This window comes from Paroedura picta, chromosome 10 (assembly GCF_049243985.1).
Source record: "Paroedura picta isolate Pp20150507F chromosome 10, Ppicta_v3.0, whole genome shotgun sequence".
In the NCBI taxonomy this organism is placed as follows: Eukaryota; Metazoa; Chordata; class Lepidosauria; order Squamata; family Gekkonidae; genus Paroedura; species Paroedura picta.
The window spans coordinates 2,968,762-2,981,784 of NC_135378.1; the positions used below are offsets into that span (position 1 = coordinate 2,968,762).

The following is a 13,023-nucleotide window of genomic DNA, read 5'->3' on the forward strand; positions in this document are numbered from 1 at the left end:
AATAAAACTAGTGGAGGTGACAGCATTCCAGTTGAAAACGATGCAGTAAAATTGCTACACTCAATATGCCAGCAAATTTGGAAAACTCAGCAGTGGCCACAGGATTGCAAAAGGTCAGTTTACATTCCAATCCCAAAGAAGGGCAATGACAAAGAATGTTCAAACTACCGCACCATTGCACTCATTTCTCATAATGCTCAAAATCCTACGAGCTAGGCTCCAGCAATATGTGGACCAAGAACTTCCAGAAGTACAGGCAGGATTTCAAAGAGGCAGAAGAACTGGATATCAAATTGCCAACATACGCTGGATAATGAAGAAAGCTAGGGAGTTCCAGAAGAACATCTACTTTTGCTTCATTGACTATGCTAAAGCCTTTGATTGTGTGTGGAGCACAACCAAGTGTGGCAAGGTCTTAAAGAGATGGAAATACCGGAGCATCTTATCTGTCTCTTGAGAAACCTATATGCAGGTCAAAAAGCAATAGTGAAAACTGGGCATGGAATTACTGATTGGTTCAAAATTGAGAAAGGAGTTTGGCAAGGCTGTATACTGTCACCTTGCCTATTTAACTTGTATGCGGAGCATATAATGAGAACGGCAGGGTTAGATGAGTCACAAATTGGGATCAAGATTGCAGGGAGAAATATCAAGAACCTCAGATATGCAGATGATACCACTCTAATGGCAGAAAGCGAAGAGGAACTAAAGAGCCTCTTGATGCAGGTGAAGAAGGAGAGTGCAGAAGTTGAAACTCAGCATTACGTTTCTTGAAACTCAGCATCAAGAAAACTAAGATCATGGCATCTGGGCCTCTCAATTCCTGTCAAGTAGAAGGGGAAGAAAATGGAGGTAGTGACAGATTTTAAAAGACTCGTGCCCCTGGGGAGGAAATCTATGGCAAATCTAGACTGCATTGTAAAATGGAAAGACATCCCCCTGCCAACAGAAGTGTGTCTAGTCAAGGCTATGGTCTTCCCAGTTGCAATGAATGGCTGTGAAAGTTGGACCATAAGGAAGGCCGAGCGTCAAAGAATTGAGGCTTTTGAACTCTGGTGCTGGAGAAGACTCTTGCGAGTCCCTTGGACTTCAAGGCGAACAAACCAGTCAGTCCTAGAGGAGATCAGCCCGGACTGCTCCTTAGAAGGCCAGATCCTGAAGATGAAACTCACAATACTTTGGCCACCTCATGAGAAGGAAGGACTCCCTGGAGAAGAGCCTAATGCTGGGAGCGATTCAGGGCAAAAGAAGAAGGGAACGACAGAGAATTAGGTGGCTGGATGGTGTCACTGAAGTAGTCCGTGCAAACTGAAATGAACTCCAGGGAATGGTAGAGGACAGGAAGGCCTGGAGGATCATTGTCCATGGGGTCACGACGGGTCGGACACGACTTTGCACGTAACAACAACAAATGTCCATGCTGAGCTGCCATCCTCTAAAACTGGGCAGGACCTGGTGTCAACCAGGGTGACCCTAGGGCTCTCACTGTTTGTTATTGTCCCCACCCATCAAGCAGGCCACACCCTGGATCTCATTTTCAGCATTTCAGTAAAGCTTTTGATAAGGTTCCACATGATATTCTTGTTCACAAGTTAGTAAAATGCGGTACGGATCCTAATTCTTTCAGGTGGATCAATAACTGGTTGACAAATCATACCCAGGGAGTACTTGTAAATGGTTCAGCATCTTCTTGGAAAAGAGTGACAAGTGGAGTACCCCAAGGATCTGTCCTGGGGCCTGTGTTGTTCAACATATTTATAAGTTATTTGGATGAGGGATTAGAGGGATACTTATTACATTTGCAGATGATACTAAATTGGGAGGGGTAGCAAGCACAACTGAAGACAGCAACAGAATACAGGATGATCTTGATAGGCTCGAGAAATGGGCTAAACTGAATAAAATGAAGTTCAATAGTGACAAATGTAAAGTTCTGCATTTAGGTAGGAAAAACCAAATACATTAATATAGGATAGGGGAGACTTGGCAGCAGCATGTGCGAAAAGGATCTAGGAGTGTTAGTAGACCATACATTGAACATGAGTCAGCAGTGTGACTCAGTGGCTAAAATGGCAAATGGGATTTTGGGCTGTATCAAACGGAGTATCATGTCTTAGGAATCGCAGCTCTCAGTTCCAGCTGCTGAAGGACTGAGTGTTTGATTATTTGTTCCAAAATTTTGCCAGTTACAGATGTCAAGGGTCGGTAGTTGTCAGGCTCTTGCGGGTCTAAAGATGATTTTTTTACAGGCGTACCACTGACTCTTTCAATCCCTCGGGAAATTTTCCCGTTGTTATAGTCTGTTACCTCTGTTATAGTTCTAATGTTAACATTATTGTAGTTGTTATGAAAAACTAAGTTATATGTAAAACAGATGAGAAACTTGCACAAGGAACAGAATAAGACTGCGCGTACCTTGCAAATGTCTCTTCAGGTAGATATTTACGTTGCAACTCCACAGTTTCTTCTTCAGCTGGATTTATGTTTTCACTATTTCTTAGTCTGTTAATTGTTGCACATGAGATCAAATAGGGTGAGAAAGACAGCTCCTGAATACGAGAAAGTACAATGTCTTCTGTTGACTGTGAAATCAAAACCCGAAGAATAGCAAGAATGCCGGATATCCATAACTGGACAGTGTTCACAGAGTCCTATTGAAGGGGGGAAAACAAAATTTAAAATAGAATATTTAGATAACAGCAAAATACATACGCATGCACCATGGCAATTGTTACAGTCAGAAAAAATTCAGCAGCAGGCTTTGTTCTTGCAAATAACCTAAATGAGGCTGTCAGTGGGAAAATATGGAAGTACACTAGAGAAATGGAAGAAGGGGGCGAACCATTCTATTTACTGCCCTCATCTTCCCAAGCAAACATGTTGCTTACCATTGTACTGGGAGTGACAAACATGCTCCTCAAAAGCATATCCACTGGACGGAGGGCTGACGGGGCCAGGATTTCAAATAAAGTGTTCAGGACCCCCAGAGCTTCGTGCGAATCTATATGCATCTGTCAGCCAAGAGAAAGTGAGAGAGAGCATGAGAAAGAACAAACATACCACTGCTGTGGCAGTAAGTAAAGGAAACCGAAAATAATCCACAGTTTTAGGAACAGTGTAAGAAAATAGCAGAAACCTTTGCCCTGCTGCTTCATTGCTGACTGCAGCCTTCTACTAAAACAAGTGTTGGTGTGGAATAAATAGCCAGGTAGACCCTCACCCCCCCCCTAGTTTCCTTTTGCCAAATGGATCTTAAGAGCTAAGTGCAACACTCATCTGTGATGCAAAGTATATAGTTTAATTTAAAATGTCATTTTCTTTACATGAACCCCAAATTATAGAGAAATCCTAACCATTAGTGGCCCTATCATAATTGGAAAAAGGGCCGGTGGTTAGACTGTGTATGGGGCCCAGAGAGTGTCTGGGATCGGTTTCTGGCCGGCCAGACACACTCTGCGGGCCAATCAGGGCACACTCTGATAGGGCCGATTCCTGGAGGAACCGCCCTCCCTAGCCAACTGCAATCCTAGAATCCTAGAATTGGAAGGGGCCATAGAGGCCATCTAGTCCAACCCCCTGCTCAACGCAGGATCAGCCCTAAGCATCCTAAAGCATCCAAGAAAAGTGTGTATCCAGCCTTTGCTTGAAGACTGCCAGTGAGGGGGAGCTCACTACCTCCTTAGGCAGCCTATTCCACTGCTGAACTACTCTGACGGTGAACATTTTTTTCCTGATATCTAGCCTATATCGTTGTACTTGAAGTTTAAACCCATTACTGCGTGTCCTCTCCTCTGCAGCCAGCAGAAACAGCATCCTGCCCTCCTCCAAGTGACAACCTTTCAAATACTTATCATGTCCCCTCTCAACCTCCTTTTCTCCAGGCTGAACATTCCCAAGTCCCTCAACCTATCTTCATAGGGCTTGGTCCTCTGCGGCCCTCGCCCCACTGTGACGTGGCTGATACGCCTGCAGCATCCCGCTTCTCCACCACAGCGGTGGCAGGCAGGATGAGCCAGCGGTGGTATCACTGGTGAGGAGGTGGCCGCAGACACACTGCCAAGGGGGCGGCTGCGTCAGAGACTGCCAAGAGGAGGAGGCAGCGGTGTTGAGAGCACAGTGCCGGGGAGGACGGCGTAGCCGCGCTGCCTGACAGGTCAGGGCCACAAGGGCTTTGAATGGAGATCTCTATGGTACTGTAATTGGTGATGCCAGTTTCCAGGTGGGACCCCCTAGAATTACAGCATATATCCTTGCCCCAGTATCCTCCTCCTTGTTGTAGGTCAGAGGTGCCCAAACTGTGGCTCTCCACATGTCCATGGACTACAATTCCCATGAGCCCCTTCCAGCACTTGCCAACAGTTAAGAAATGGTGCCCTCTAAACTGGAGAGCTCACTCAGCCCCACCTCCCTCCCAGGGTGTCTGTTATGGGGAGAGAAATGCCTTCCCCCCTCTCCATCCATCCCCCCCCAGAAACCAACCCAACTCCCACTTGCATCTCCCCTAAAACCTTCCCCAACCAAGCTCACCTGCAATGCAGCTAATGTGCCCAGGCCCTGGACCCCTTTCTCCAACAAAATGCTGCCATGGCCTCCAAGATGAGGACCTTGGTAGCCACACGCTGCCCTGCCCTGCTGTCCCCCTCTCTGCAAAATCCCTCCCCACCACCCTCTGCCACCCAGCCCCTGCAAAGCCAGCAGCCATTCCTGTTCAACCTTCCCCACTACACTTTCTTCCCACCCTTGTCATCACTACCATGCTCCCATTTGCCATCATGCCCCCCCCCACAAAACACCCCTTCATCCCTGTGCCCTTGCATACAGGGTGACTCTCCCCTTCCTCCTTCCACCACCAAGCTCTAGCGCCAATTGTAGTCCGGTATACAATGGGCTTTACCCCTAGTCAAAAGATAACAGCTGCAAGGGAGTGGCGGGATATAAATCTAATAATAATAATAATAATAATAATAATAATATAGGCACATCCAAACAGAATAATATTAATAAAATATGGCTATGGATTTAACCTGTTGTTTTGCTAACTTTGGGAGAATTATGTCTGCTATCTGTCGAGACAATCTTTTCCACTTGTCTTCATTCTCCTTGTGACATTGTTGGAGTATGAGGATGAACATCTCAAGAACCTGAAGACAAATGAAAACTTTGCTTCATTAATACAGTCAATCTCTTTAGCACTCATCTTCTTGTCATGAATTTGCTGTATCAGTGCAGAATTCCCTTCTCCCTAACACACACACACAACTGTCCTGTTTGAGAAGTGCTGGCATGTTACTGCTCACAAGTGGGGCAAAGGGACCTTCCCTTCCCTCCCAGACAATAAAGGAAAGTGCCAGCTCACTGATTTATACCTTTTCCTCAGAATGGGAATCCCATGGCTCCTTTTCCTTCCTCCCATTCACAAAGCACGGAGAAGAGGGACTGTTGCTCTAAAGCCCTTGCCTGGCCAGTTGCTTCCACCCCCCTCTGAGATTTGCTGCCTCTTAAGAAGGAGAGTGATTATATGAAGAACACCCCCAAGTCAATTATTTCACTCTTCTAGGCTGAGAGTCGAGGAAGAGGAGAAAGGAATTTTTATCCCCTTCTTCCTGTCACAATCCAAGTCCAACATCTCTGGCTGGAAAGCCACCAGCCAGAAAGACAGCAAGAAGGAAGAAGGAAGAGCCGTCACCCACTACGTAAAATGAGTCAGATGATGGCACCCCCAAGAACCTCTGGCAAACTCCAACAAGGAAGGCTTTCCCAGAGTCATAGGACAACCCAGCCAGTGATCAGAAGGAGTTATTTTTCAGAAGATTGTGAGTGCCCTTTGTCCTTCAGGAGAACTCATAACAGAATGAGGAGAGGGAGCTCACCACAGAGATTCTATTTTTGGCAACTTTCCTGGGATTCTTGTGTGTCAACTGAGGATGAATGACTATGCACAATGAAAACCAAACAGAAATGTATCATGCGTTGGGCCTCTAGAGAGTCAGGTCATGTTTTACAATATAGGATTATTTCAAATGTTGCATATCAGGACACCTATTTAAATGTTTAAAATCCACAACAGCACAAGGCTTGCTAGAAACCAGCTAAGCCAACTACACCACAGTTAAAAATCACAGCAACCAAAGAAGCTTCCTTTAAAATAACAAAAACAGTCTTCACGTTAAGTTTGCAAATGACTACCTCAGACTTCTGGAGACACACTAAATTCAAGAACTTAAACTAAGGTAATCTAAACAGTAATGGACATATACCAGGAAGTCCCCAAGCATTGTCATTAAGTTTACCTGATGGTATTGTATAAGCCTCAGCAGCATGGACACAACTACCTCTTTCTGTGTTTCCAGTTCTTTACCAGCATCAGCTTTGTTTGCTCCTCTTAGTATAAAGAGATCATGAACAATGGGCTGCAGAGCTGGAATTGCTTTTTAAAAAAAGAGATTTTGCATGTAATTATTCATTTTCTGTCAGCATGGACCTCTCTAATCTTATATCCACAGATTTTCTGTTGTGTATATTGTATCTATCCATATGCAAGATCTCTCTTGAATAGTATAAACCAGGTTCCTTCCACAGAATGTTGGCCCCTCCTTCTCGAAATAGCGTAGCTGTGGGGGCATAGGTAACATGAAGAAGAAGAAGAAGAGTTGGTTCTTATATGCCACTTTTCTCTACCAGGAGTCTCAAAGTAGCTTCCAATCACCTTCCCTTTCTTCTCCCCACAACAGACACACTGTGGGGCAGGTGAGGCTGAGAGAGCGCTGAGATTCCTGCTCAGTCAGAGCAGCTTTATCAGTGTTGTGGCGAGCCCAGCTGGCTGCATATGGAGGAGCGGGGAATCAAACCTGGCTCACCAGAGTAGAAGTCCGCGCTTCTAACCACTACACCGATCTGGCTCTTCATCTTCATAGCGATTAGGACAGTCAGATAAAATTAAACACTGAGCCACAATGTTGTTAAATAATTATTTCTATTGTGTTTTATTTATTATTTTATATATCTTAATACAGCTTTCGCTGTATTCATATTTGGCTAAGGGTTAAGTGGGCAGAGAGTTGGCAGGGCCAGTCTGGGTGAGGAGCCAATCGGAAGGCACGAAGAACCTTCTGATTGGCCCCTCACGAGGATAGGAGTTCTAGCCAATTGGGTGAGGGCACAATCTAGGCCCTCACCAGGTCAGACTTCTAGGCCCTCACCAGGACAGGACAGAAAGTGATGGGGAAGCGGCAGGACACCGTGAGTAAAGACGGAGGCCTTCCCCTCGTGCCTAGAAGCATACTCAGGGCCTCGAAGAGGCCCAGGCTGTGCTTGTAGGCCAAGCGGAAGGCCGCGCCGATGCCGGGTGGCGGGGAGAAGCAGGCATTCCCCTCGGGCCTAGAAGCACACGGGGGAGGGGGCTTTCAAAGCCCATTTTCATGAACGGGCTTTGAATCTAGTATATATTATATTTCTAATTTGCCTTTCCCCAAAGGCTCAAGCAGACTGCAACAATTTAAAGTATAAAATAATTTTTAAAAAAAATTAGAAATGTAATTTTTTTAAATTAAAAAGGCTGATGTTGCCTGATGCTGACAATATATAAACTATAATCCCTCAAATGAAATTAATTAGGTAGATCTGGACAGGGAGGTCAGCGAATTTCTGATATTATTCCAGGGCCTCAACCAATTGGCCCAGCAGAACAGCTCTGTTTTACAGGCCCTGCAGAACTAAGTTGCCACAGGGTCCTACTCTTACTGGGCAGAGTCCCACCAGGCCGCAGCAAGGGCTGAAAAGGTCCTGGTCCACGTTGAGGCCAATTTAATTTCTTTGGGGCCCAGGATCCTGAGCATATTTTGCTTACTTGATCTCAGTCTCCGTTGGGGGACAAAGTGGGAAATCTGAAACTACTGACTAGATCAAGTTTTGTATTTGGACAAACTGAAAATAACTAGTGGGTCAACACTAGTAATTATGCTATACAAATTCAGAAGTCGAAGTTTCTATACAACAGAACACAATGCCTAGAGTGTGCTGGCAACTGTACTGAATCTTGCAGAATACCTTGGGTTAATTAACAGAGGGCAAAGAGGAAGAAGCAGGGTTTCAATAAAAGTCAAGAACAAAAAAGAAAACTAGGAGAATAATTGCAAGGCTTTCTGAACTTTCCTACTCTTCACAAATTGCCTAACAAAGAAGCCACATTTGGCACGTGTATCAAATACAGAAAATATACACTCTTAAAGAAACCACTTCTCATATATTTGATGTTCAACTCTAAATCGCAAAATAAACAGCACAAAGGTCCTATAAAAAGTTAACAGTTGTAATAATTATTGAGAACGTTTCCTTTTTTATTACCATGAGTAACAGCTTTCCTTCCACTCGCCATTATCCCATCACAGAGCTGGATAATTTTAGGAATTCCAATTATCTGTTTAGAGTGATAGCGCTCATATGATAACAGGACCAGGAAGAAAAATATATTAGGAATAATTGCTTCCGATCCCCTGGAGGAACAAAGGAAAAGAAGTGTTGAACTTAGCCATGACAATTTTTTCTGACCATGGAAAGGATGACATCCTGTAATGATGGGTGACTCTTCCCATGCACCTCAGAGAGGTAAGACTTCCAGAGGTTTCTGGAGCTTCCCCTCAAAGGAAGACCCTCTCAAGATGTTCAACTTAGGAAAGCTCAACTCCTCTATGAAAGGCTCCAACAGGCAAAGAATATACTCAACAGAATACATTAACTTTAGAAGCAAACAACACAACAAGTTGAAGTATCCTTCATCAGAAGTGGGAAGACAGGACAGTGGATCAGCCCCGGGAACCAACTATCCAAATTACAAAGTAACAAACCCCCACCCCAACACTTCCTAGTGTGAAGCTGAGGCCCAAGCAAGGGATGGCCAGGAGGGAACCCTCATAGGTATATGTAAGATTTATTCTTTCTTGGTCATGGGAGGATGACATCCTGTAAAGATGTCATGCTGAGCTGCAGTGCCAATGCCCTGTGGATATGAACTGCTACAATTAGCATTACTTGCCCTAGAACCACTTCTCCAGCCAAAATGTTGTTCCTGCTACAGGGAAGGCAATACCATATTGCCGGATAAAGGAGGATAAAGCACTCTGTAGAAGAGCCTTAATAATATCGATTAGTGAGACACATGCCATTCTTATTGTTTTAAAAGGGAAGAATTATGATAAGAAGGCCTACTTCCTAAGGCATAGAGAACAACAAATACATTTTAGACAAAAAAAGGTCTCTATAATTGAAAGCTCTTCAGATAGGTATGCTGGGCCCAGACCGCTTATGGCCTTAAAAGTCCAAACCCACACCTTGAACCTAATCTAGTACTCTACTGGGAGACAAGGCAGCTGCCTATGCACAGGACACATTTCATGGTATTATAGTGAGAACTCTGGCAGCTGCATTTTGGATTAGCTGTAGTTTCCAAAGCAGGGACAAAGGAAGGCCTGCATACAGTGAGTTACAGAAGTCCAGTCTGGAGATGAGTAAGGTAAATAAGTCATCTGCAGCCAGGTAGGCGACTAGTAGCCTAGCCTAGAGTAGATGGAAAAATGCCTGCACAGCTACTTTGGAGACTTGTGACTCCATAGAAAGGGAGGCATCAAGTATCACCCCCCAGATTCCTAGCAAAATGTGCTCAGTGTACATAAATTGCATGCCCTCCAGGCTGGGGTGACATGCTTCCTCCACTGGTCCCTTTCTACCCAGTCACAGAATCTCTGTCTTTGCAGGGTTCAACTTCAGGTGACTCTGCTTTAATCAGTGAGCTACAGCCTCCAGACATCTGACCAGTTGTTGGGGGGGGGCTGGTTGGTCACCCATCAGGAGGTAGATCTGAGTGTCATCAGTATACTGATGACACTCAAGCCCAATCCTTTGGACCAGCTGGGCAAGAGGGTGCATAGAAATGTTAAGTAGCATTGGTGAGAGGACATTAACTTTGAGACGTCTTCAAGAATAGGGGAAGTTCTGATGGACTGGAGGAGGGCAAATGTGGTCACCAACAGATATCACAGTCAGTTTAACATTGGTACCAGGAAAGATTTTGGAACAGATCATTAAACAGGGAATGTAAAAGCACTTAGGCCCATTATGCACGGAGTGGAAGGTCCGCATTCGGGGTGGAATGGCGGCGGCTAAAATCACCAATTATGCACGCTGTAACCAGGTGCAGAGTCAACGTATCCCACCGAAAAAGCCGCGTTAGTGAGATGCGGAAGAAAGTGGAACTTCCCGGGACCAGGGCGCAACCAGAAGTGGCTCTGGAGTAGCCGTGTGCATAATCGGACACTCTGCGTTTTGCCGCCATTGCGTTCCGTCCCGTGCGTAAGTGGTTTGCTCTGATTCTTCCTCCTCCACGTTCTCCGTGCCACCGTTTCAGCGGCCGTGCATAATAGGCCTTAGAGGTTAATGTTGTGCTTAAGAATAGTCAGCATGGATTTCTTAGCGGTAAGTCCTGCCAAATTAATCTTATTTATTTGATTTGATAGTGACTGCTAGATGCAGGAAATGCAGCAGATATAGAATATCTTGACAGTAGTAAGGCCTTTGATGAGGTTCCCCACAATATTCTTGGGATTCTGAAAACTCAGCTGCTGCCCCCAGTCTTTACCAGGAGGCAATGAACCCCATGCAGCATGACAAAGCATTACCTTCTAAATCAAGTAGGGGGTTGAACTAGATGGCCTGCATGGCCCCTTCTAGCTCTATGATTCCATAAATGGAGGCAATTCTGCTCCCTTTCAAGACCCTCCTCCCATTGAAAACTGAGGAAAATGAGAGGTCTCTTTTCAGAAGCCATGAAAATAGTCACAAAAACCTGTTCCATTTCATCTCAGCCCTGACTTTCAATCAATGTATGCATTTACAAATAATGCAGATTGTGTACCTGAACAGTCCTACTTCAATGTACTCAAACTGCCTTAGTACAAATCCAATGAATACCTGCAAACATAACAAACATTCTCATTAGGTACTGCAAACATTGTTATCCTGAATAAATGAATAAAATCATTAAATAAATGGCCAATGAAATGCTTACTGTAAAAAACACAAATTAAACAGTGATGAGTGACCAAATTTTTTTAAATGATCATTGATATATTGACAGGCTAGTATCCTTTTAAAAGAAATCTACTTACTCAGTCTTTTGGAGGAGAAAATAAAAGCTTTGATACCTGGCACTTACGGGGAAATGGGGCTTGCCAGTTAAATAAATGTTTTGGATACTCAAGCATATTGGTGTTCCCCCACCGCTCCTTAGAGGAAACTGAAGCAATGTAATGCCACCCTCCTTAGGAACACCACGGTGACGGCTCCCAGGCCCAGTAGGACTTGCCATTCCCCCTGAGCTGTAGTAGCCTACTACTACCTTCATTCCAACCATACCTGTCAGGTTAAATTTACTGCAAAGGGTCATTTAACTAATGAAATCCCCATTCTCAGAGGAGTTAAACACGGCTGTGTCCTTGCCCCTCATTTATTTAACCTTGTTTGACACAATCTTCCAAAAACCCTATGACTTATAAATGGTCATCCCCCCAAACTAGATAAACTGCCAATCCCACTTCTTCTATATGCTGACAACACCGTTTTGCTTTCCTATTCCAGAATTGGTCTGAATAGATATCTGGACACTTTTTATGAATATTGCCAACTCAATGTACCTATTGATTAACTTTGAAAAAACCAAAGTGATGGTCTTTCTCTAATAGATTTTGGGATCTCCAAACTGCATTCCTTATTCCTCGGTATGTCTTGAAATTGACCATAATCTTCTTGAACATAAGGCCTCGATTTCCACCTAAAAATATTGGCTAAAACAGCATTTTAGGGTTTGTTTGGCCTGTTTATTGAGAGACTCTTTTTAATTTAAATGGTTCTCTACCATCCTGACTACAACAAATTGGCATTGACTACGATTACATCATCTCTGAATGAGTCTTCCATTATGTGCCAAATTAACCAAAGGCTTCTTGATCAAGAATTTCAATTAATCCATCCAACTGTCCTGACAACTTGTTCTCCCCATGCTCTTGGTCTCCAAGGGAAGCATGGGATAATGCCCGCTTATTTCTATAACTTGGCAAATCCCCTTTATCACAGAGCGTTTTTGCGGCTCAACACTTTTCCATCCAAAGTATTACAAGGGAGATTTGCTCAGATTCCTTTCGAAAATAAACTGTGCCCTTGAGAATCAAATGCTCCTGACACCATTCAACATATCTTACTGGATTGTCCCTTGTTCATTGTCCAGCGAAGCCACATTATACCTCTTACTCCCAAACAGAGAAATCATTCAAAAGACCTGATCTGCCAATTTTTATTGAGTGATAAGGATGCCGATGTCACTTTTATTATGGCTGAATTTCTGTCTTCAGTTTTTAAATTCAAACTGACTGATGTATTTTGACTATCTCTGTTTATCTTGCTCCTAACCTGCTTTATGCCAATAAAGGTGTTGTGTGTATGTGAGTGCAACGGATTAACAAGTGCTGAGTAAAAAAACCCCAAATATTTTATTGTACTATGAGCCAGTTTACAACACTCATCATCTCCTGCATAACAAGGAGTGGTGCCAGTGCGTTCTAGAAAAGAATGCCAGACTTAAGCATTTTGAATACATTTTACTTTATAACTGGACAAAATTGGCATTAGAATGAATGTGAAGTGTCATCAACATCTTGTGCTTTACAGAAAATGCTGTCTCCCATGCCTTCCATAGGCAGTCTTTAGATCCTTTGAATAAACATCTAGAGCAGTGGTCCCCAACCTGCGGGCTGCGGCCCGGTGCCGGGCCGCGAAGGCCATGGCGCCGGGCCGCGGCTCCCTCTTCCTGCCCCCCCCCCGCAGTAAAAAACTTCCCAGGCCACAAGCTTGTGGCCCAGGAAGCTTCTTACTGCGGGAGGGCGGGGAGAGGGAATCAGGGCCGGCCGCGCCCATGCGGGCGTGGCCCGACGCGTGGGCGCGGCCCGCGAGTGCGGCCCGCTGCCCGCTGTGTGGGCG

At 44.6% G+C, this 13,023-nt stretch overlaps 1 protein-coding gene across 4 annotated transcripts in view; it reads right to left on the minus strand.

Annotated features, from left to right (window-relative positions):
* HTT (huntingtin) overlaps window positions 1–13,023 on the minus strand; it is a 241,735-nt gene that overhangs the window by 80,922 nt on the left and 147,790 nt on the right. For all 4 annotated transcript variants that reach the window (XM_077301601.1, XM_077301602.1, XM_077301600.1 and 1 more), the window contains 6 exons: window positions 10,907–10,962; window positions 8,344–8,492; window positions 6,291–6,427; window positions 5,025–5,141; window positions 2,889–3,011; window positions 2,416–2,651 (listed from right to left, as the gene is read on the minus strand). In XM_077301601.1, the coding sequence (XP_077157716.1) occupies window positions 2,416–2,651; window positions 2,889–3,011; window positions 5,025–5,141; window positions 6,291–6,427; window positions 8,344–8,492; window positions 10,907–10,962 (818 nt within the window). The remainder of the gene's footprint in view (window positions 1–2,415; window positions 2,652–2,888; window positions 3,012–5,024; window positions 5,142–6,290; window positions 6,428–8,343; window positions 8,493–10,906; window positions 10,963–13,023) is intronic.